The sequence below is a fragment of the Sebastes fasciatus genome, chromosome 2 (genome assembly GCF_043250625.1).
Source record: "Sebastes fasciatus isolate fSebFas1 chromosome 2, fSebFas1.pri, whole genome shotgun sequence".
NCBI classification, from domain to species: Eukaryota; Metazoa; Chordata; class Actinopteri; order Perciformes; family Sebastidae; genus Sebastes; species Sebastes fasciatus.
In genome coordinates, this window is record NC_133796.1 from 41,471,203 (window position 1) to 41,495,847 (window position 24,645).

Consider the following 24,645-nt stretch of genomic DNA (forward strand, 5'->3'; position numbering starts at 1 on the left):
AACTCTCAAAGGAGATTCGTCTGATTTCACAGCAAAAGTGTGCTATGAAAAATGTGCTGAAAATGTACCCTTAAATATTCTTGATAATGTACAAAATGTACCGGAGGAGATTTAAATGACTCCATCTTTATGCTCCATGTTGGTAAAGTTGAAGGTTTGTGATCTATGTTCTGCTGCTGTAACTGGATACTCAAGTTCAGAGTGATTCTAAACTGAAGTCTTACCTCACGTGTCAAACGATCCACATTCTCATATTGGCCTTTCCTAAGCTCTTTTCACACAAAGGTTGCCCCTGTTTAAATGAGAGATTTTCATCTTATTATAAGATTAGTCTCTTAAGTAACAGGCAGAGGGAGGCAAACAGGTTAACACCACGTTGCAGCGCCAAACTGACATTAATCTCAACGAGTCACACACAGTGCTTTTATTTCAACATGAATACACCAAACATAAGACAATCCAACATGTCAGACATCATAATTCTGATTACAGGGAATCAGTGGTGTATTGGTTTACTTCTGGTTTGAGAAGGGTGTTATCTCACTGCATTAGCAAGATAAATATATGAATGTATAATGTATATATATTAAAACACAGAGGGAAATGCACGTGTAGGCACAGTGAGACAGTAAGAAAGGTCACATTTTAATTGACACAGTATCTATGACATTTGAGCAAAACCTTCTTTGGTGAGTTCCAACTCAAGAGATAAAACTATTTTATATAACGCTGCAACTAATGATTATTTTCATTATGGAAAATTCTGCCTGTTATTTCCCCGATTGATCGATTGATTAGTTTGTGAAACTTCAGAGAATAGATATTTAATATTTACCCAGTACAGCAAAAAATACAAATAAAATAAATGTCTTAAATACAGTAAGTACATGGAAGAAGCAGCAAAGGCTCCCATTTGAGAGGCTGGGACCATGAAAGGTTTTTGCCATTCTTGCATGACCAATATCTTAAACGATTATCGAAATAGTTGCCAATTCATTTTCTGTCAATCGACTGATAAATGAATGAAGTAATTGTTAACAAACATAACAACAGTAACAAAGCCTCTTGTCGTATAAACTCTTCATATATTTTGTATTTAAAAATCTTAATTTGTAAAATAACTACAGCTGTCAAATAAATGTAGTGGAGAAGAAGTAGAAAGTGATATGAAAAGAAAATACTCAAGTAAAGAACAAGTTCCTCAAATTTTAAAGTTTCAAGTCATTTATTATCAAATGCACAAGAATTACAGAAGAAGTTGTCGCAAATGGAAATCTTGGGTCTCAAGCTCCCTCCAACAATGATAAGTAAATATTCATAAAAGAAAATCACACAAGTAAAAAAAAACAAGATGACAATCTAAAACATAAAATAGTTAAAATATAGGGATAAAATATAAATATGAAATAATTAGTTAATAATAGTAATATAAATTTGTGCTAGACGGTAATTGCAATTGAAAAAGCTGATTGTAAACAGGAATGTAGTTAATGTATATGCTTAATGAGGAGTATAAATGTAAAGTATACAAAGGTCATTTGTACAGTACTCGAGTAAATGTACTTCCTTACATTCCACCACTGAATAAATGGTATTAAATCATATCTTAAATTAATTATAATATTGAAGTTGAATGATGAAACCAGGTTTAGAAGATAAACTATCATATAAAAGAGAAGCAGTGTCATTTAAAGGAGCATCAGAGGTCACTTTAGGTCAGTTTCTTCCTCTATTTCTTCTTGTATTCGCTGTAATGTCGAACCTCTCTCTCTCTCTCTCTCTCTCTCTCTCTCTCTCTCTCTCCTCTCTCTCTCTCTCTCTCTCTCTCTCTCTCTCCTCTCACCCCCTCTGTGCACTTATTAATCTGCTGTGTTGAGCTCCCAGTTGAACTGGAATGTGTCTGGGTGTTACAACAACACCAGCAGATCACTGAGCAAGGTTACCCGACTGAAGGAGGAGGATCTGGAATCATCCTGCTTCCTCCCGTTTGACTCGACTGAACCGCTGCCATGAATCACAGCAAGGACGAATTTGAGCCTTTTGAATATTCCTACTATGATTATTCAGACTGGTACTCCAACAACGCAGAGCCAACAAAACCACCCAAAGAGTGAGTAGAAAACCTGAAGATAATCTCACGTTCAAGTCAGAACGGACCGCGTCAATGTGTTGCGTCTGTAGAAGTCTGGGTCTGTGGTATTGATTTTATGTACAAGTGCATTATGGGAATTAATTAGTTGATTTTAGGTGATTGATCATGATAGCTGTAAACGGATGATTTTAGGTGATTTGTGCTTAATTTGAACAATTTCAGAGATGAAAGCAGTTCTGGTACCTGGACAACAATAAATGTAAATTTAACATCTTGAAATCAGGATTAATAGCATAAAGAACTAATCAAATCTTATGGATCACTTACTTAATAGCAATAATAGTTATCAGCCATGCACATCATAAACCTGGCAAAATATTTGCAGTTGAATTTTTTTCGCAAAATTTCTCTGTCTATTGTTTTACATATATGTGCATTTTGTTCTAACGTTTGCCAAGAATTCAGCTTTGGTTATTTAAATATGTGCCTTTTTTTTGTCACAGAGTTATTTTACCATGCGACCCAACAGCGGACGACAAGTTCTTCAACATATGCATGCTGTCGATATCTGTAAGTATACTCAAGTCAAAAAATGGACTGAACGCTTGTTCCCAACTTTCTTTGTCTTGTGACCATTTATATCCAAGAGCTGTTAGCTGTCAGAAAAAAAAGTAAATGTATTTTGATGTAAGTACAGCCTCAGTCAGAATCAGAACTACATAATCACTATTGTATCCATAGTACAGTAGCCCACTTATACTAGGAATTCAATTTGGTGTTTATCTAGTAGGTTGCATTAAAAGCATCACTGATCAAAGCTCAAAGTATGAAAATGAAAAAGTAGAAATGAGGTAGTTTATAAAGAGACAAGACAGACAAGAAGAAGTAACGAGATATGCTATAAATTGTCACTTATATCAGTAAAAAAACAATAGCCCACCTTAGTGCCCCCCATTTGTTTGATGTCCTTTCATTAGAGAAAATGTGATGCAGTGCCCTCTAGGGTGCTCTTTCATTAGAGAAAACGTGATGCAGTGCCGTAGGGTGTCCTTTCATTAGAAAAAACGTGATGCAGTTCCCTCTAGGGTGTCCTTTCATTAGAGAAAACGTGATGCAGTGCCCTCTAGGGTGTCCTTTCATTAGAGAAAACGTGATGCAGTGCCCTCTAGGGTGTCCTTTCATTAGAGAAAACGTGATGCAGTGCCCTCTAGGATGCCCTTTCATTAGAGAAAACGTGATGCAGTGCCCTCTAGGGTGTCCTTTCATTAGAGAAAACGTGATGCAGTGTCCTCTAGGGTATCCTTTCATTAGAGAAAACGTGATGCAGTGCCTTCTAGGGTGCCCCTATGGTAGATAAAGCATCACAAAGTACCCTCTAGGGTGCCCCTACGGGAGATAAAGCATCACAAAGTGCGCTCTAGGGTGCCCCTATGGTAGATAAAGCATCACAAAGTGCCCTCTAGGGTAGAGCGGGCCCCCCATGTACCTAGGCTAAGTCCTTACTGCAGCGGCCCGGGTTTCGAGTCCGACCTGTGGCCCTTTGCTGCATGTCCCCCCCCCCCTTTCAAGAACGATATCTGGCTCTGTCAATAAAGCAATGAAAGGCCCAAAAAAAAATTAAAAAAAAAAAAATCCTTCAGTGCTTTTTCAATGAATCCATCAGCTGCTTCAGGCAGACATTCAATTTAATGATGCTTGCCATCATTTTGTCCTCATCCAATTACAAGCGAGGGCCACTTACCCTCGGTCAGAAAACTCCTCATACTGTACACACAGAATGGATGTTGACCCATTTCCCTGTTCAGAAAATAATGTGGAATAAAAACTTTGAGAGCTGGATCAGTGCAGCTGATCAGAAATAACAAGACCTTGTAGTCTGAAGAAAGTTCTCTGCACAATGAGGTTCTTTATGTATGTTCTCATGTTTGATTGGCCGCTCTACCTCAACTTCCAATTGCATCTACTAAGCTGATTTGCTTATTTGTTTCGTCTCAATGAGATACTTTAGCTGGCAAACACTATGGAAAATGTAATTTAGTATTGACTACATTACATTACATTTTATATCGTCCAATCAGTTGGTGACTTGCCAGACAAGAGAAAAGCCACTCTAAAAATAAGTTAAAAAAAACAATGAATATAAGGTGTTTTCGCTTGTAATAAATACAAAAAATCTGCCAGTGGAACAAAGGAATTCTCTTGGTAAGATTACTTGAAATAAGATGTAATATTTAGGCCTTTCAAGATAAAAACAAATCTTGAAATTAGCTGGGAATACTCATTTTGAGGTATGTTTCACTAGTATTAGGAAGAGCTGCATGTCATAATAAGCCTGTAATGTTCTTCCTGTTGTAATAAGCCTCACTTAACATATTCAAGACACAGTGTCTAAAAACAAGTCACTGAAATGTTACTTGTTAGGTGATTGTGTATTATATTAAGAGTGATATTTTGACTAGAAATTAGACCAATATACTTGGTAAGATTTTGCATTTTTGCAAGTAAGTAGGTTTATTCTGCCTTACACATAAAAAGTTTTCAATCAATTTTCCTCAAGAATCCAGTGGAAAAATACAGATTACAGAATCTGTGACACAATTTTAAAGGTCCCACATTGTAAAAAGTGAAGGTCTTCAGGTCTTTTATAATATAAAGCAGATTTAAGTGCTATATAAATACTGTTAAACTATCAAAACGCTCAATATACGGAGAAATACACACAGCTCGTATTCAGAAATTGTGCGTTTGAAACAAGCTGTTTGTTTCTGTCCATTTGTGATGTCACAAATATGCAATATATAGACCATTACACGGTTTTAAACATAAACATTCTAAATGTGTCCCAGTTTATTTCCTGTTGCAGTGTATGTAAACATGGACCCAAACTGTTGCCTAGCAACGCAATTCCGTTACAATTCCATTGAAATGTGTTAAAGCAGAGCGTTTCAGACAGAGGGTAAATACAGGTATATTCAGAAAGATAGTATGATGAAAATAAAGTTTTTTTTTAACATTACAGCATGTAAACATGTTCTAGTACAAACCCAGAATACAAGTATGAACCTGAAAATGAGCATGATATGGGACCTTTAAACATTTTCTGTCAACATTTTCAGGCAGCAGCTGAGACAGACAAGGGTAACTTTTGGATAAGATAGATTTAGTTGATGTTGAAGTCCATTTTATTCCAATATGTATTGTGCTAAGACAACCCTGTGGAAGTGCAGACAGAATTCCTGATGAATTTCATCTTTCCCCGTAGCTGGTGATCATGTTAATCCTGGCAGCCCTCACCAGGAAAAACAAATTCTGCCAAGGATTCACAAGAGGATCCTCCAGTATCTTCAGGTATAAAGTTTAGACGCACATGGGACTTTAGACTGCAGGTTTGTCTCAAATGATCTAAATGTTCCTGTTCATGATCTCACAGTCCAACCAACTTCCTGGACCAGACTCAGAAAAAAGGCCTGGTCATGGCTGTTTTTGGACTGGTGTTCAGCAAGCTGGCGATGTTGGTGATCGCCCCAGACCCTCTGCCTTTCTACAAAGATACTCCAGCAGACTTTAAAGGTCGACATTTATATGCTTTATTTGAAATGAGGAATGGAGCTACACACATCCACTCATTTGTATAGATTTGTGGTTGAGATATTATGTAATGAAAATGGCAATGTAAATAAGAGTTAGATGAAAAACACCCTTAATGAGAAATTACAAGGTGTTAAATATGTTAGTGGATCAGAAGGTACTTGGTACGGACTTCCTCTATTTGTTTACTCGATATTGAGTATCTAATTGGAGGTCAGGGAAAGATCAGGGAATGATACGCCCCTTTCTTTTATCCCTTGTTTTGCAGAGTACATGAAGATAATGGCCATCTTCTACTATCCTGTCCTGTATTATCCTCTGTTGGTCTGTTGCACTCTGCAGCACAAAGCAGGTTATGTGTTCGGGACGCTCCTCTCATTCAGTCACTTCGGCGTCCTGGCGTGGCAGAAGTTCGACTGTCCAAAGACTCCAGAGGTGAGACACCAACAACATGTTAAAGTTTTCATGTGGTTTTATATCGCAATATAGAAAAATATAATTATATAACCAGACAGTAATGTCTGCTTTAGTCTAATCCAGTGAATTTAAGATATTTCATCAAATTAATCCCAATTTTTTTATAAAAATCCAATATTGCCACAGAACAGCGCTGCCCATTAATTAGCAACATTACCACAATGGTCTAAAACAGGGGTCTCAAACTCGCTTTTTGTGGAATACCTGATGCGGCCCAGCCTCACCCAGACTCTGCCCCCAGCGGCCCCCAGGTAAATTGAGTTTGAGACCACTAGTCTAAAACAACCAGAGGTGTTATAGCTACTGCGGTATAAACAGTATAGGCAAAATCTCGGACGTATTTACCTTTTAGCTCTGTTTTGATCTCCACCAACTCCCCAGAAAAGAGTTAGCTATAGCTTAGTTTGTCCGTCTGTTGTTTGGTGCTGGGCTGGTAGTGTATAGTGGGTTTATTGGATGCTTTTTCCATTGAAAACAGCTTCCTGCTTTGGATGGAAACAACACCGATGACAGCTCTGAGACTAAACCAAAACATTCTCTGTGATGTCATCATCACTATGAGCAACCTCTACAATATGCGTAGTAATACTGTTAATATTAAATATTGATTACTGCAGCTTTAATCTCAGTGAAAACTGTTGACGGTGGAAGATCCGGACCTCTCGATATCACTCTAAATACTAGAATGGCACTGGGAGAGCGCAGACCTCCGCCAAGGTGCCTGACTTTAAAAACAGATCCCAGCTCACAGCTGGCGGTACCGTGAGGTGGTCGGCTTATTATTAACACGGTGTGTTTCCGTGTACCGTATCGACGGATGCCTCTCTCATTCAGCAGCCTTGTTATGTCTGTATAACGTTACACTACGTTGTCTCTCATCCAGTCATCTACCGCTTTATTCTTTCTCACCGCGGACGGTCAGCAGCTCCCGCACACACATCCACACACGTATCTCTCTGAGAGCAGAAGGAGGCGGGGTCACGCGTCATCAACGCGTCATCAACGCGTCATCAGTTACACTGCATATGTGTTATACCCTGTGGTCTTAATGCTCGAAATTCTTAAAAAAATTCCTGAATCTGGATCATTATCCGTATCGCCACCAAAATCGAATGGATTGTTCATTGTGCCACACCCCGCCATTCAAATCCATTGCGAACTTTTGGAGTTACCCTGCTAACGGACAAACAGACAGACAGACAGACAGACAGACAAACCAACCAACGCTGGTGAAAACAAAACCTCCTTCCAAGGGCCTTAGAATTGACACACATAAAACCACATACCTCACAACGTGGTGAAATAAAACCACAACTGTTTTTTTATATACTGATGTCAGGTGAATTGATCCTCTAAAACCTTTTCCTCCTCACAGATCTATAAGTACTACGCTCTGCTTGCCAGTCTGCCTCAGTTGGCCTGCCTTGCATATCTCTGTGTCCAGTTTCCTTTGCTGTTTGTCAAAGGACCAAAAACTGACGAGGTGAGAAAAGTTCAGCCTTATGATAAATGTGTAAATACCAACATGTAATACTAATCGCTTGTGTAACTGAAGAGAGAAACATGAATTTCAACTATGTAAAACACACCCATGATTACTGTAAGCAGCTTGTGCAGAACAGAGTGGGTTTAACTCAGCGTCCTTGAGCTGATTATGACGAGCGAGGTGACATTTTTTTTCCCTTTCTAACATATTAATACAACAGAGTTTTTGTTTTAACAGCAGGTTGAATCTGTGTACAGTTTTTGCTAATGATTTGGAAGAGAAATGGTGCGGTGAGAGTAAAAAAGCAAGCAAGAAATCCAGCATTTCAGTGACTAATCTTTGATTTTAGCTTCTAGTTTTTCTTGTATTTTTATTTCAATAGCTCATCCATTGAGAAAGATGATTTTCTTTTCATCTCATGGCGTTTTCAAACAAACATTGATTAAAGCTCACAGGAATGTGAAGTATTAAGGCCCCAAATTACACAGAATATGGAGAATCATTTCTGTCACCTTGAAATGATGCTGAACGTTACTAAGAGGCACTCTGGCAAACTTTTTTCCACCGTAAATTGTGAAGGAAATTAAACCCGCGACCTTTTACTAATAACATCCTCTCATAGTGACTCATCATATGTTATCATTTTATTTGAAGACTGATTTTTTTTTTTTTTGCTCACAGGACCTTGACAGCAGCTACTACACTGAATATGTAAAGTTACTTCTCAAGAAAAAGTCCTCAACTGCCAGGTGAATGGAGTTAATGCAATAATTAGGTCAAACTTTATTTAGATCAAATGGCACACAGAATATAACAACCAAAAGCAGACATCCATTTCAGCATTGGTATAGATCATAAAATGTGCAGTGCTTTTATTACACATTGAGCTGAATTAAAGGGACTGTTTGTAAGAATCAGAAATTGCTTGTTAACAGCAATACCTGTGGCCGTTTCATCAACGAAAGTCAGCGTCCTGTTGCTCGGGCTCGCGCTTGTGCTCGCTCTACATAGACATGAACGAGCATCGCTCAACACAGTGAGGCGGCACACATCAGCTAAAACCACAATATCACTCTATATTTCAGCTGCTTGGCAGTAATGTTAGCTGACCAGACGAAGGTCTCTCCATGAATCAATGCTGATCCTAGTGTTGGCTTTTCCTGCCTCAGTCTCCCGACCGCGGCCGGAGGGAACAGGGGAGACACCGGAGTTTTGGCCGGAGACGATAACGTTTCTCTCTGCGGAGCCCCGTCACTTCACAAGACACGGGAAACCTCTGTTGGTCTGGAGGAGCTGCAGCAGTTATTTCTGCACAAACGTCTACTGTACATTCACTAGATATTCTCAGAGCTACTAACTCTTCTGCAGTGTGTTGTGTGCGCGCATGCACGTGAGGTGGAGCGAAAGCGCGAGAACGAGCGCGGTGTCAGTGAAGGCAGGCAGAGGAGCAGAGTACAGCAGAGACTCCGGTCCTGGAGACCAAAGTTACGGTCTCCCCCGCGTCCTCCGACCGCGGCCAACACTGTTTAACAGACGGGCTTCACTAGATACAACCAAGAGGTTTTGGTGCTTCTGTGTAGTTTGTATTGGAGTCTGAGTCTGAACAGCGTAGCCACACGCGAGCGCGCATGGGACACCGACCAGCAATGATTTATACGTGTAAGAAGTTACAAACAGTCCCTTTTAGACATGGAATGTCAAAAAGTGTGAATAAAGGTAAAGGGCAAATAATAATAAAAGGTAAGCATATATATAAATTAAAAAAAAGTTCCGAAGTCATCTTGCTTAAAATCTAAAGTACAAGCATTCATACTCTATGTGGCTAACATTATTTGTTCCCTGTAGCTCTTCAACTACAGACAAACCAACGCTGGCAGAGAGAATACTGGAGGTGCCTAAGAGTTATATTTATATACCAGAAAAAGGTGTGTGCACTCAAACAAGTAGAGATTTTTTTTTTATAGCGGCCATTTCGGATTTATGTCACACTCAGTGGAAAAGTGACATCAGTTTATCTAAACAAGCTTTGAAGTGATGCAATGATGTTAAATCCTAACGCCTAATTCACACCAGGCAGCAGCCAAGAGCGGCTCGCTGCAATAATTCAATATTTCTGTAGCCGGGAGGCGTGTTCATGTGTTTCAGGGAGGAAGAAATTCTTTGTAACACAGGTCAACATTTCACAGGAGTCACAGGATCTGTTTACTGATTGGCTGCAGGTCCTCTCTGGCTGCATTCGCTGTTAAAAGTTAAACATTTCCAAACTTTTAGTTTGGCTGCAGAATCAAACTGCTGCAGCTCGCTGAGCTCCAGATCGGCCGGTGGAGCTTTTCACAGACATTGTGTGACGGCTTGCCGCAGGCCGCACTTCACCGCTGCTCTGGTGTGAATTTTGCGTAAATGGCTGTGACTGAAAGAAGCTCCACAGGTGTGACAGTGAGTTATTTTGTCTTTCAGTGTTTCGTTTTCCACTCAAACTGGCTATATCAGCATTTGTTGCCCTTGTGGCGATATATCACGTAAGTTGTCCGTAAACCGTCATCATGACCTTTCACCTCTTAAATCAGACATAATAGAGTTACTGCCTTTTGCCTTTCTGGAGCATAAATGCATCATGTGATCGTGAATGTGTAAATCTTTCAGACGGCGTTGTTGTTAGTCGTCCTCGTGGTCCCCACTCTCCATATTGTCCATGCTGGTATCGATGAAAACATTGCCTTCCTGTTACTGGGGTTTGGCATCGTCCTGTCAGACGACAGGATGGAGGTCGTCAGAATTGTGACCTTCTATACGTGGTTGCTGGAAGGTATGTGGGGCTACTTTTATTTAGCTTTCATTAAAAATCTGGGAGTGTATGCTTATAAAATAACTAATTTTGTTTTCTCTTTCCCACCATGGTGATTGTTAGTGTGCTACCTCTGTGCGATGACCCTGTCTTGTTTGGTCAGTCTCGTCATGCTCATGAAGTCCATGATACTTCACAGGTACGTGCATTAAAACCCTGTAGAGAGGGGTAACAGGGGTGTGTCCAGGGTATGGCCTAGGGTTTATCCATTATCCTAAACTATGATTGGCTATCTGCCCGGTTTGACAAATGCACCAGACTTTCGTTGAAAGTTGCCAATCAGCCTTAAAAGTCGTTTCTCACCAGTGTGATGTGAAAATGCAGTGCGGGAATGCGGAAAATCTGCGTGTGCATTTCCGGTGCGAATTGCTGTGTTCCATTTTTGTCAATGAGGCCCAAAGAGTTTCCTTCTTACAGTAATAGTGCCCATGTCCACTTCACACAACAACAAACTATCCAGACAGAGAATGTCTAAGGAGCTAACGTTAACTACACAATAGATAAACTAACCTGACCCCACATTTGATGCTAAGGTTAGCTGTTGTAGCTAGCCCCGGTCTGTGACCAACATATAACGTTAGCAAGTGCATATCAGCTATATTCAGAGGTTAAAGTAGATTGAAGTTCCTGCCGGTACTACTAGGCTACCCCAACCTTCATTCCTTGATATTGCCCCCCCCAGCTTCATGCATCCCTGAACACATCATTCAATGCATGTATGGTAGGCCTATAGAAAGAAATTAGAAACACTTGACATCATGTCTAGCAAATTATTTACTTAAATGGTGAAAGTGCTGCAGAATCATTTATAAATGTTGACAACATTTTTTGAGTTGTTGTTCCGACTTAAGGAGGCATTCGCGTGAATTTCACCAGTTGGGAACTCATATTTCCGATTATTCCGACACCACATGAATGTCTCTATCTCCCAATGTTAATGAAAGTGAAACAGCATTGCCACGAGTCAACAAATGGAGCTGTGATTAGGGATATTTGATACATCACACAGTTGTAACGGCAGGGGTACATAGCCTACAGTTGTGCACAGATGGCGTTTCCATGGTTGCCACGCAGAGCGCCTGGCGTTCACTCACGGAGCGCTTGTCTGCATGAGGAGCGCAAAAGACCTTAAAGCTGAAATAGGCGAGATTAGAGCAGATATGATTAAAAAAAGTTATTTTTATAAAACGGTTGCTATATCGTGACAGTAGTATGTGAAACAGGTAACCTGAAACAAATCATGTCCCTCTGTGTCCTCCGGTGTTCTCCGGTGCTCCTAGCGGCATCTGCAAGATTTCACAGACCGGCGGAAAACAAGCAGTAAGAGCTGAACTGAGTAATCAATATTCTGTTACGTGAATGTCTATTTCTCTCCTCAAATGTTCTCAGAATCATCTTCTAGTGTTTGGTTTAGCTGTAAAATGAGAAAGTTTGTGACTCAGCCGCCATTGTCAAATCTGTTGAAGGAACTCCAAGTTCCGGTCACATGACCGGAGCACAACCAATAGGAACGCTCTCTCTGAAATGACCTGTGATTGGTCAAAGTATCCCGTCACGGGCTAAATGTTCTAAAGCCTGAAAACAGAGCCATGAGGAGGAGCAGAAGTCTAGTTTTCTCTCAGAACACTTGAATTACAATATGCTGAAAGGTTATTATGGGATTTTTGTCCAATGATGCAAAAATACACTGCCTACTGCAGCTTTAATGCGTATACAAACAAACAGACAAACTGAACCGAAAACAGAACCTCGTTGGTGGAGGAAACTAGCGGCAGTTTGACCTGATGTGAGCAGATGTATTTTTTTGTTAAAAATGTGATCGTGAGTGACGGGTTGTATGTGGGGGTTTGGCAGGCAGCTGCTGTCCCCTCTTCCCGAATATTTTAGTGGTACGGAGTACGGAGACCTGGCTACATTACCATCTTCATCGTATCCCAGATCTCAAGCCATATATTGTCCTTTATTTGGTTGTTGAGGTAGTAGAGTGTTTGTTGTACATTATTGGGTGATGAGAAGGGGATGGCCCGTTGTTATTTCAAAACCCTAATAGTCCGAAAAAATGTTCCATTGCACCAAAAAACATCTCATTTGTCCGACAGTCTGTTACCCCGAAACCAAACGCCCATTGTTCCAAGGCCCCGAAAATACACACTCTCTGTGCAACAAACAGAAGCACATGACAAATTATTATGCAGATTGACGGCGATCAGTGGGAACAAAGGATTTATCGGTCAAACATCTATTTCCTAAAATATGTTCCATCGAAACCAATTGGCAATGCAATTTTGATGTAATGGCACGTAACTTTGTTTGTCCACTGAGGGATATTACTTTTAATTTTGTTGGTGACTGTGTTTTGAATGTGCATTGTTTTCTTTTGTATGTAGTCTACTTTTGGAGCTCCAATTTCTTTTCGAGGACTTAAAGCCCTTGAACACCCACACAGGTGTTTTCAGTTAATCTGGCTGATTGGATCTCTGCTCAGGACTGTGTGGCCGTGTACAGACTAATTGAGCGACATCTTCCTGAGTCTCCTGTTAGCTTTGTTGAACCTTTTAGAGCAGAGGCCTGTACTACAACATCCCCCGGGTATCTTCTCCTTATCTGGCTTCACTAACCCTAACAAATGAGATCCCGCTAAGCGGTCCTACGACGATGGTTATCAACTCAGTAAATCAACCCAGGGTTTCTCAGTCTGGCTACGAGAGCGTTCACATGAACAGGGCGGTGACCAATCAGCATCTGACCAATCACAGACTTGCGGACAGACAGGCAGAGCAGCACATTGTACAAACTATATTAGACAAATACCAAGAAGTTGAACACAAAATCTAGTCTAAAATTAACACGGTTGAAGCTGCCAAAAGCAGGAAGGACAGCTGACAAAAGAAAAAAGAAAAAAAAATGCCGATGTGTGAGTGCATAAATTAACAGATTTAATCATTTAAAGGAATACTCAAAAGTCTGATATAGTCGTCTAGATGGGGCAGGGAAACTAAATATGAATAACTTTTAGGAGTTTAATGGATTACTGAATTACACTTCATTATGCCCTTTGGCAATGATGTGGTTTGTATGAGTATTTCAACCTTCTTTCAGCTGCGTCCTCGTCTCCGGCAGTGTGAAGCGGACTTGAGAGTAAGTAAAAAAATAAATATAAAAACATAATTCAAACCGGTAAAAACCCACAGCATTTAGCCAGCTGTCCTTCCTGCATATGTCAGTTTAAACTGTGTTGTTTTTAGTCTGGATTATGACTTAGACTTCTTCATATTTGAGTAATATTATCGTACGATCTACGCACTGAGCTCTGATTGGTCAGTAGGTGGTGCTTTTATTCAAGCTGATCTCTTATCTGGAACTTAACCTGCTCCGGAGCAGGTCAGCTGTTCAGCATCAGTTACCATGGCGATCTACCCCGGTAAGAAGTGAACCACCGTCGTAGGACGGAAAACCAGGAAGGGTTAACCCTGAAGTTACCTCGCTAACCCCAAATCCTGCTTCGTAGTACAGGCCTCAAGAAAATTGCACCTTCATCATTCTTATTGTTAGATGAAGATTTGTGAACTAATACATTCCCATCAAAGCTCCAGCCCAACCTGAGCAGAGGTCTAATCTGCCAATATATCACCAAACATCTGTGTGGGTGTTCAGAGGCTTTAAAGAATAAAGTATATAAGCTTTATATTCCATTTGTATGGTGCCACTCTGTTATTGTGATTGGTGGGTCTCAGTTATTTCGTGCCACCCCTGCATAAGGACATGCCGCTGAGGATTCACTGGAGAGGCTCTTTATTTAAGCAGAATCAGTTGATTTTCTGGCCATTTGGAGGCGGTGCAACAAGCTGTAAACACATTTGACATACTATCACCTTATAAAGTTGGTGAACATGTTAATGCTGACACATCAGCATTCATTGGGAGGCATGTCTCTGGTCTGTTAGCTCTGCTTTGGTCTCCCACCAACTGTTCCAACTGTTTCATGTCCATCCAAATGTTGGAAACAGCCACCTCAAGTTTTCTGCCACCTGATAAAACCCTGTTGACTCCTCTCTGTTGCTGTGTTACACTTTAGATGAGATTCCCACACCTTCCTGTCTGAACCTCATGTGTCTCTGGTTTCATTTGTTTCAGGTCAAACCTGAAAGGACTGTACAAGGGAGACATTTACAGCATTTATAACAGCCAGAAGACCATCCATCCATCTAAACCTGGTATTGTCTGTTGGATGGGTTTGGCCGGATACCAGGCTGCCATCGTCTGCCTTGGTAAAGCTCAAATACACAGAAAAATCATCATTGATTTTTACTTGATTTGAGGAAAATGCTGGTTATATTATGTATTTTTCTTATTGTCAACAATTCTCATAAAGTGACGAACACCAACAATGAAATTATCCTACTAGCAAGTGTTGTTGGTAGGATCATTCAAAGCACATTCAGAAAGTATTCAGATCGCTTCCCTTGTGCTAACATTTTTTAAATTAATTTTCCCCGACAGTCATTAATGACAAAGCAAGCTCATGGCTTACTCTTCGCTCTCACATGCGTTGTCCGCTGTGACATCTTATAAAGTCAGGTGTGTGTGCCTTTCCAAATCAAGTCCAATCAATTGAATCTACCACAGGTGGACTCCAATCAAGGTGAACATCTCAAAGATGATCAAGAGAAATGGGAGGCCCATGAGCTGGGTCTATTGAGTGCACTAGATAGAGTAGGGGGAAAATACACTGCTCAAAAGAATGAAGGGAACACTTAATCATCACAGTACAACACCGTCAACAGTTAAACTTCAGGGATATCAATCTGTCCATTTAGGAAGCACAGGTGATTGTGAATCACTTTCAGCTGCTTTGGTGCAAATGAAAGTGACAACAGGTGAATGGAGAGGCAACAGCAAAACAACCCCCCTAAAGAGAATGGTTCTGCATGTGGTGGCCACAGACAGTTGCTCTCTCCTCATCCTTCCTGACTGATCCTTCTCTAGTTCTGTGTTCTGCTAGTGTCCTCGTCACTACTTGTAGCATGAGGCGGTACCTGCAGCCCAATCAGGTAGCCCAGGTAGTCCAGCTCCATAGGTGCACATCCATAGGTGCACATCCACACGTGCGGTCGCAAGAAGGTTTGCTGTGTCTCCCAGCACAGTCTCAAGAGCACGGAGGAGATACCAGGAGACCGGCCGTTACATGAGGAGGGCTGGACAGGGCCATAGAAAGGCATCGACCCAGCAGCAGGACTGCTATCTGCTCCTTTGTGCGAGGAGGAACAGGAGGAGCACTGCCAGAGCCCTACAAAATGACCCCCAGCAGGCTACTGGTGGGCATGTTTCTGACCAAACTGTCAGAAACAGACTCCATGAGGGTGGCATGAGGGCCCAACGTCCTCTAGTGGGACCTGTGCTCACAGCCCAGCACCGTGCAGCTCCATTGGCACTCACCAGAGAACACCAGAAGTGGCAGGTCCGCCATTGGCGCCCTGTTCTCTTCACAGATGAGAGCAGGTTCACACTGAGCACATGTGACAGGCGTGAAAGAGTCTGGAGACGCCGTGGTGAACGTTATGCTACCTGTAACATCATCTCTCATGACCGGTTTGGGTGGTGGATCAGTGAGGTTCTGGGGAGGCATATCCTTGGAGGGTTGCACAGACCTCCATGTCATAGCCAACAGTACCCTGACTGCTGTTAGGTAAAGATTTTACACTACAATAATTCGTTCATCAAGATCTTATGTGTGATTTAAGTGTTCCCTTAATGTTTTCTGTTTCAAGTTTCATGTTTAGTTTATAGAGCATACGGATGTCTGGGAGATACTGGAGTAGAGGGAGCTGCTATTCCTCTGTGAAATAGAGCTCCATTGTTATTAAAAAGACATCAATGAGCCCCACTGATGACATGTTCCTTCATTACCATAATGTACTTTATTTTGACTCAATCCCACATACACCGTCCTGCTGCCACAAATACTAGAGCACCACATGAAAATAGTCCCCAACAAATGTACTATTTCCTCTGTTTGTTTAATAAAAAAAACTACAGCGACCAGCTGTTTTAGGAAATTAATCATCCTTTAAAATATATTTGTGATCTGTTTTTAAAACTGTGATCTTCAGGAATTAATGGGTTGGAATGCAACGACAGGGATGATATAGGATGGTATGCAGAGACATACTTTGGTCTTTGCATGGAATTTGTGGACAATATATACAAAAAATATAGAATAATGTCAGCCTTCTTCTTTAATTAATGCTTGATGTAAAGAGTGAAGTAGGATAACTACACATAATAAATCATTTTTTAATGAACTGCTTTATTAAAGAATGCATTGAAGAAATATGATAATACCTTTTGGAAATGTTTAAATTAAAAAAAGTGTGTTTCCTGTGTTGTGTTGGCAGGAATGGCGATTCAGACGGTGGTGTTTTTCATCTGCTTCTTGTTCCTGGTGTTTTTGATCATCATCCCTGTTTTCTACGGCCGTAATATCATCGTCTTTGAAATCGCGGGGAAGGCATGGTGAGTCAGCAGCCTTTCATGTACTGCAGCTCTTTTTATTTTGTGATTAATGATCAAAACAGATTACATGTCATTTTTTTTTTTTTCCATTTTCCATCTCTGTGATGTGTCAGGCCGGGCTGGGTCACACTGATCCTGGTTACTGTGCTTCAACATGTGACTGCTAAGTTTGCTTTCATTAAAAAGGAAGCTGGCACGAGAGACTTGAACAACAGGTATGTAAAGAGTTTAATGTAGTATGTACATATAGTGTGTTGATCAGGCAATTAATGATTATTAATAATAACTTGGATTTATATAGCGCCTTTCAAGAAACCCAAGGACGCTTAACATAGACATTAATAGACACAACAAATGGAACATAGCAGTACCTAGAGGCCATAGGCCTTGTTGAAGAGGTGGGTTTTAAGGAGTTGTTTGAATCTGTCCAGAGACGGGGCGTTGCGGAGCTCTATGAGGAGAGAGTTTCAGAGGCTGGGGGCTGTCACACTGAAAGCTCTGTCCCCAAAAGTTTGCAGGTTTGTGGAGGATTGTGTGAGGATCTCAGCTTCCGGGACTGTGTGTATGGGTGGAGGAGGTCAGATAGGTACTGAGGAGCCAGGGCATTGAGAGATTGGTAGGTGAGGAGGAGGATTTTGTAGGTGATGCGGGACTTGACTGGGAGCCAATTGAGGTGGATGAGGGTGGGGGTGATGTGCTGCCAGGGCTTGGTGCGGGTGAGAACCCTGCCAGCTGAGTTCTGCACATACTGGAGCCTGTCCGGACAGAGCTCCATAGCAGTAGTCCAAACGGGAGGTGATGAAGGCATGGATGAGGGTTTCTGCCACGGAGTCAAAGAGTGATTGCCGGTGTCGAGAGATGTTTCTTAGGTGGAAGAAAGCGGATTTGGTGATGAACTTGATGTGCGACTGGAATGAGAGTCGGGTCCAGGATGACACCCAGGTTGCGGACTTCCGAGGATGGGGAGAAAGAGCACCCGTCAACGTCCAGATGTAAATCTCCAACCTTCCGGAGCAGGGCCTTGGGAGCCACAACCATGAGCTCTGTTTTGTTGCTGTTGAGTTTTAGGAAGTTAGATGACATCCAGATTTTTAGTTAATTTAGTTGATTAGTTGAAGAATCCCTTATAATTTGATCAGAATAGAATTAAAGATGAAATCGTGTGCTCTAGTTAATTGTGATAAGTATTTATTATAATGTTAGCTATTTTACAGAGTAAATTATTTATTTATCTTAAAAAGGTAAGGTACACAGTATATTCACAGTATATCCATTAGGTAGTTGATTATGGGTGGGGCTGTAGCTACCTTTGAAGACACTGAAATCTACTGTTTTTTTTCTGGACAATTTTGGGACCCTTTAGTGACCTTGGGGGTGTTTCATTTTACAATAAAAAAAAAACTGCTGGCAAAAGTCCTGAGAGATACTGCATGTATACATGTTTTCTTTCATGTTCTTTTATGAACACGAATAAATACTAATATAATATATTTTGCACTAGGCAGCTCACGTTATCGCAGTGTTTAACGGTGGCGTCTGTGGTATGATGAGGTTGAGCCAAACTTTACAAAAAGCCCACAATTTTTTTCTTGTAAATGTTTTCCTTGTAAATGTACCACTTTAATCTTAGAGAATATTTGACTTTTTCTCGGAATATTACCCCCCACCCACGGCTCTATAATTATTATTATTATTATTATTATTTTAACCTACCATGGCCCTGATACGCTGTCGTAGAAAGCATGCTCGCTGTTTAAAACGCAACTGTGGGTCATTCTCTCAGACATGACACGGCTCCTGACATTATACAATTAATAAAGTAAACGGATCCTCATGTGTAAAACTTGTGGAATGTCCCTTTACCTGAATAAAGAAAATAAAGACAACCATCTTCATTTTTTCTGAAATATCTGATGGTGTTTTCAGAGAGAGTCTCTTCCTCCTGACGTACCTGCTGTTCCTGATCAACACTGTGCTTGGACTGATAGTCGCTATATGGAGAATAGTGATAACAGCTTTGTACAACATCGTCCATCTTGGTCGTATTGACGTCAGTCTGCTGCACCGCACCGCAGAGTCCCACGACCCAGGTATTATCTTTTATATTTTCTCGTACACCGACAGTACTTGTTTATAGGGTAACTTACTTACTAGCACTAACATTACCTATTGAATATGAAATGAAAGTTACATTGTCAAAGAAAATGTGTAGGCTGAGACTTGAAGATATTTTCTGACATTGGTCTCAGTCTGACTTTAGCCATGCTCTGTGACCTTTGACCCCAATCCAGCCTACCAATACTACACCCACTCCCTGAAGGTGGAGGTCAGTCAATCACACCCAGTGATGAAGGCTTTCTGCGGGCTGCTGCTGGACATTATGATCGAAGGTGGCAGAGCTGGACAGAAAATAAGAGACGCAGAGGAAGGTAGAGACCCTGAACCGCAAACACACACATAAAATACATGCAGCCCAGCTTTACATTTGAACTGTACTTCATAGATTTCATTCAATTCCATTACTGAATATTAACAAGACCAAAAATCTACAGCCACTGTAATGAACCCCTGAGGCTGTAATACTCATTGTAAAGAAAATCAAATTGTTAAATAGATAGACGAATTAAAATGTTGACCTGATGATGGCACTAGATGAAAAGTCAGGGTATCAACAAAGTTTACAAAAACCATAAATATCTTTGCCTCATTTCAGTGCAATCCATCCAACAGTTATTGAGATATTTCAAACCAGTAGCCAGAATAAAACATGAGCTTTGTACATTTCTGCAAACCACGGATACGTTGAATCTTGACATTTCTGAACCAGAAATATTATTCATATCAACATTTATTGATACGTGTGTTTCTGAAACAAAAATACATTTCATATTATCATTTCTACAAACATGTATATTAACGTTACAGTATTTTAACAGCTCACTGCGCTTTTGTCGTTTCAAAGTTGCATTCACAGCTTGGTTTGGTTTAGTAAAGGTTCGTGTTTTGGTTTAAAATACTTTTTGGTACATGGGACACGAACATCAGTCTTCTGGGTGAGAGTCCCATGTTTGACCCATCCATCCGTCCATCCATCCATCCGTCCATCCATCCATCCGTCCATCCATCCACCCCAACCTCCTCCCTATCCGGACATATTCATTCATTCATTTAAAGCCTATCGCTCCTTTATGGAGTGATAGGCCGTTGATTGCAGTCCACCAGAGTCTTCTGTCCTGTCAGCCCGCTCTGTTTGATGTTCGTGTCAAGGACCCTGCGCCAAGTGTTCTTGGGCCGGTTTCATCTAAGGGCCTGCCTGGTGATGCTGGTACTCGGTTTCCAGAGTGTGTGGCCAATTCATCCCCATCTCCTTCTCCAAATCTCTTCTTCCACTGGTTTTTGACCTGTTCTCTGCCAGAGATCATTGTTGCTGATGGTATCTGGCCAGTGGATGTTTAAGATCCGCCTCAGGCAGTTGTTTATGAATAGTATTGGTTTGATGTTAAAGTTGAAGAGTCTGAGCTTTGTCTGCCGGCTGATTTCTTTGGAGCTTCAGATGTTCTTAAGTTGTATGAATGAAGCCCTTGCCTTGCCGATTCTGGCTCCGACAGCCGCATCCGTTCCGCCCTGCTTATCGATGACACTACCGAGGTATGTAAAGGCTTCTACTTCTTCAAGTGCTGTTCCCTCCAAGGTCACTGAGTCTTCGCTGGTTGTGTTGACCTTGAGGATTTTACTTTTTCCTTTATGGATGTTGAGGCCTATTTGGGATGATGTGCCTGCCAGAATTCTTGTCTTTTCTTGCATCTGTTGTCAACTGTGAGACAGCAAAGCCAGGTCATCAGCAAAGTCGGACATATGCAGAGTATCTATTACAGTTAGCAATGTTTGATATGTAACATTCAGCATTTCTGCCTGTTGTCATGCAACCATTTGTATCACAGACTTTATGATTAGTATGTTAAAATTGGTTGGAAAGCATGTAGCGTTTAGTGTAACGTGTTAATATTGGCATGGTACGTTAGCACTAATCTTATCCAGTCACAAAGTGAATTGTTGGACGTGTAATGATTTGACCTGCTCGTTGCATTAGATTAAAAGTCGGGAGATCACAAAGTTAAGATGAATCCTCTGGGGATGATAACTTATCTGTATCACATTTCATGCCAATAAATCTTTTAGTTTTCATTCTTGAGTGACCAACCAACACTGCCATCTTTAGATCCAAGTTAGCGTGCCTAAAAAAACAGTTGACTTTAAGTGTTTAAACATCCAACATGTGAATAACCACTTAGAAGAACAATGAAACAGTATAAATGATTGTTTCTCCAAAATATCTGTACTTTCCAAGAGGTACAATGGCTTTCCCAAATGACTCTTTCAACTCTTTATAAAACATGGAATTCCCTATGATTGGAGTTACAACAGCGACATGCAGTATATTCATTCATCCCTCAGTGTGGTGTCTCATTCTGCCCTGACAGCCTGCTCCTCCATGCTTTCAGGGATTCAGGACAATAGGCCCAACAAGGGGACCAGCCGGCAGAGGGTTCGATCTCGCTGGCAGCTGCTGTACACGCTGGTCAACAACCCGTCCCTGCTGGGCTCCAGGAAGCACTTCCAGACACTGCACACCTCGGAGAGCATCCTGAACGGGACCCCCAACCGCAGCTCCAAAAAAGGCAGCAAGAAGGAGGCCGTCAAGCCTGCCGCTGAGCCAGACCAGTCCACTGAGACCCCGACAAACCAAGATAAAACCGATTGAGATCCATAATCTACTGTATATAGTGTGGCCGGCAGTATACTCCAAACTAATACTAATACTTCCTGCATGAAACACATGAACAAGCTAATTATTATATAAAAAAGCTAATTATTGCGACGAAGCACACTTCGCCACTGCCGGGTGTGATTTTGGCATGAGGCGACTAAAGCATTTGGTTAAATTTGGGAAAGATCGGCTTGGTGATCAATGCCAAAAGCGGAGCTGTTTTTTGGCTGCAAACCTACCGTTTTGTTTTTGTGTGTGAACACGTCTGATGTGATCTTGTTTGGAGTATTCTGCCACTGTCATTGACATGATGCTAGATTTTAACACTGTCCAGATGAGGACACTAGAACTACAACGTCAGTCAAAGTTTACCCAGAGAGTTTTTAATGAAGGTCAAATCAGGAACATGGTGGCAAATTTAAAGCCAACAGCATTTTTTTTAATGTAAACTGGGAAAAAAAAGTTCGGAAACTTGTGTTTGGTGGATTATTTCTCTGTTGTTACAATGCTAATTGGTATTGTATTTTACATCGTTGGAAAGCCTGTTTATTTACCTTCACAATGATGTCCAACTTGTAAGGATCATGCATTTGTGGGATGAGCAGCACAGCTGATTATGTGGGGAGCGCCCAAGAAAAATTTGCCAAAATGCTCTGCCAATGGTAAACAGTGTATTCTCATAAGGCTACCAGGAAGCCTGCAATGAGTGCCCTTTACCGCCCGTTTCTGGTGTCGACAACACAGACAATGGAACCTGAACATGTGGGGGAATGTCATGTTCAGTGATGAGTCCAGGTTCTGTCTGCGAAAGTTGGATGGCAGGGTCAAAGTATGGAGACGACGCGGAGAACGCTATGCTGATTGTTGCACCGATGGAGTACCAGCTTTTGGTGGGGGCAGTGTCATGGTGTGGGGGGCGGCATCTCCTTCACTGGCAAAACGAGGCTTGTCATCATTGAAGGCCATCTCGATGCAGTGAGATATCGAGATGAGATTCTGCAGCCAGTGGCGATCCCATATCTCCACAATCTGGGACCTAACTTCATCCTCCAAGATGACAACGCTCGCCCCCACAGAGCCAGGGTTATCACAGACTACCTCCACAATGTGGGAGTAGAGAGAATGGAATGGCCTGCCAAGACTCCAGACCTCAACCCAATTCAACACTTGTGGGATCAGCTTGGGCGTGCTGTACGTGTTAGAGTGACCAACACAACCACGCTGGCTGACCTGCAACGAATCCTGGTTGAGGAATGGAACGCCATCTCACAGCAACGTGTGACCAGGTTGGTGACCAGCATGAGGAGGAGGTGCCAGGCTGTTGTGGCTGCGTATGGATCTTCCACCGCTACTGAGGCTCCTGACGGTGTATTAAATGAATAAAGTGCAAAAATAGCCAATATGTCTTGTTTGTTCCTTGTTACTGATAGAGAGTTCAATCATCCAATCCACCAAACAACTCAAAACAAGAGTCAACACCAACAGGAGAATACACTGTTTACCATTGACGGAGCATTTTGGCAAATGTTTCTTGGGCGCTACCCACATAATCAGCTGTGCTGCTCATCCCACAAATGCATGATCTTTACAAGTTGGACATCATTGCGAAGGTAAATAAACAGGCTTTCCAACCATGTAAAATACAATGTCAATTAGCATTGTAACAACAAAGAAATAATCCACCAAACACAAGTTTCCGAACTTTTTTCCCCCAGTATAGTTCCTTCCTCGTTTGTCACTTGTTTTAATAGAGTGGCTGGATTGTCTTCCTGTCTAGCATTTTTTAAGCTTTAAATGTGCTTCTCCAGTAACATCCCAATAAAACAAAGACTTTTCTATCTGCTACAAACTGTTGCAGGCTTTAGAGTTTGTCTCCACCCGACCATTTGATATTTGTCATTCAGTAGAGATTGCTTGGGTAAGCCCTGCAAGCCTGGCTCACCCACAAGGCAGGTGGGCCAGATGCCTCCTGGTCCCTGATCCTCAAGGGCCCCAAAAAACTATTTTTTCACGTGAATAAAAGATATATAGAAGCTAACAAGGCACCACTTCCAAAAACTACTAATATGAGATCCCTGAAGCTCTCTGACAATAATATCAGCGACAATATGACATATGAAGAGTAAACTTTCATTGTATTCTGCTTTTGCAGCACTGGTGAGGCTTTTTAGTGATTATATTGACTCGATGTTCAGTGTCAGTGGTGATCAATGGCAGGGAGTCAACAAGAGGTCACGGCCCACTTTCTCCTCCGGTTGATGCAGTTATGTCGACACATGCTGGTTCTCAAAGTGTTCTCAGTTCGGCATGCTGTCTGGTTTTTCTGAGTCAATACGATGACTTTTGAGATGTTTTGTAAATGTGTCGACCACCGTCACAAGAGTGTGATACGAGAGCAACAACATACTCCATCCTAACCTTTGGCTTACTGTACAATGGGATCATTTCATATTATTTGTGTGCGCAACAGTTTCTACTTCTATTTCAGCTTCGTCATTATGATGCCGTGAATTATATGATGAGTTATTGTGGTTAATCATATTTCATATTTTCACATAGACAGATTATAGTTTTCTGTTACCTGATGAATTTTCTATGTGCTATTTCAATAGATATATACAAATAAAGTGTTTTTCTAACATCTGACAAGTGACTGCTTGGGCTGAAATAGAAAGCACAGTTATGATGTGAAATTTGTGACTATATCCCTTTTTAAAATGATAATAAAATGAAATTTATAAATGCATCAAAATGTATTCATTATTTAATAGTGTTACGTGTGTATGAGATCCATTACTGTTCTAATTCTATTTATTTATTTCAGCATTGTAATTTAATGTATACATTAATGTTTTAGTTTTTTTCATTGTCCCCTT

At 41.2% G+C, this 24,645-nt stretch overlaps 1 protein-coding gene across 1 annotated transcript; it reads left to right on the forward strand.

Annotated features, from left to right (window-relative positions):
- Window positions 1-1,904: 1,904 nt before the first annotated feature.
- On the forward strand, window positions 1,905-24,639 carry LOC141761329 (receptor for retinol uptake stra6-like). Its single transcript, XM_074624668.1, has 17 exons — window positions 1,905-2,110; window positions 2,596-2,662; window positions 5,355-5,440; window positions 5,523-5,662; window positions 5,949-6,115; window positions 7,533-7,640; window positions 8,325-8,392; window positions 9,489-9,568; window positions 10,101-10,162; window positions 10,287-10,449; window positions 10,552-10,627; window positions 14,623-14,756; window positions 16,884-17,001; window positions 17,115-17,216; window positions 18,928-19,091; window positions 19,293-19,430; window positions 21,504-24,639. The coding sequence occupies exons 1-17, from the start codon at window positions 2,010-2,012 to the stop codon at window positions 21,761-21,763; spliced, it is 2,034 nt and encodes a 677-aa protein (XP_074480769.1). The 5' UTR covers window positions 1,905-2,009; the 3' UTR covers window positions 21,764-24,639.
- Window positions 24,640-24,645: the final 6 nt, after the last annotated feature.

Coding starts and splice junctions, on each gene's coding strand:
- LOC141761329 (XM_074624668.1), top strand. CDS start 2,010: ATGAATCACAGCAAGGACGAATTTGAGCCTTTTGAATATTCCTACTAT. Junction 8,393..9,488: donor AAAAAGTCCTCAACTGCCAG/GTGAATGGAGTT, acceptor TGTTCCCTGTAG/CTCTTCAACTACAGACAAAC. Junction 9,569..10,100: donor TATTTATATACCAGAAAAAG/GTGTGTGCACTC, acceptor TTTGTCTTTCAG/TGTTTCGTTTTCCACTCAAA.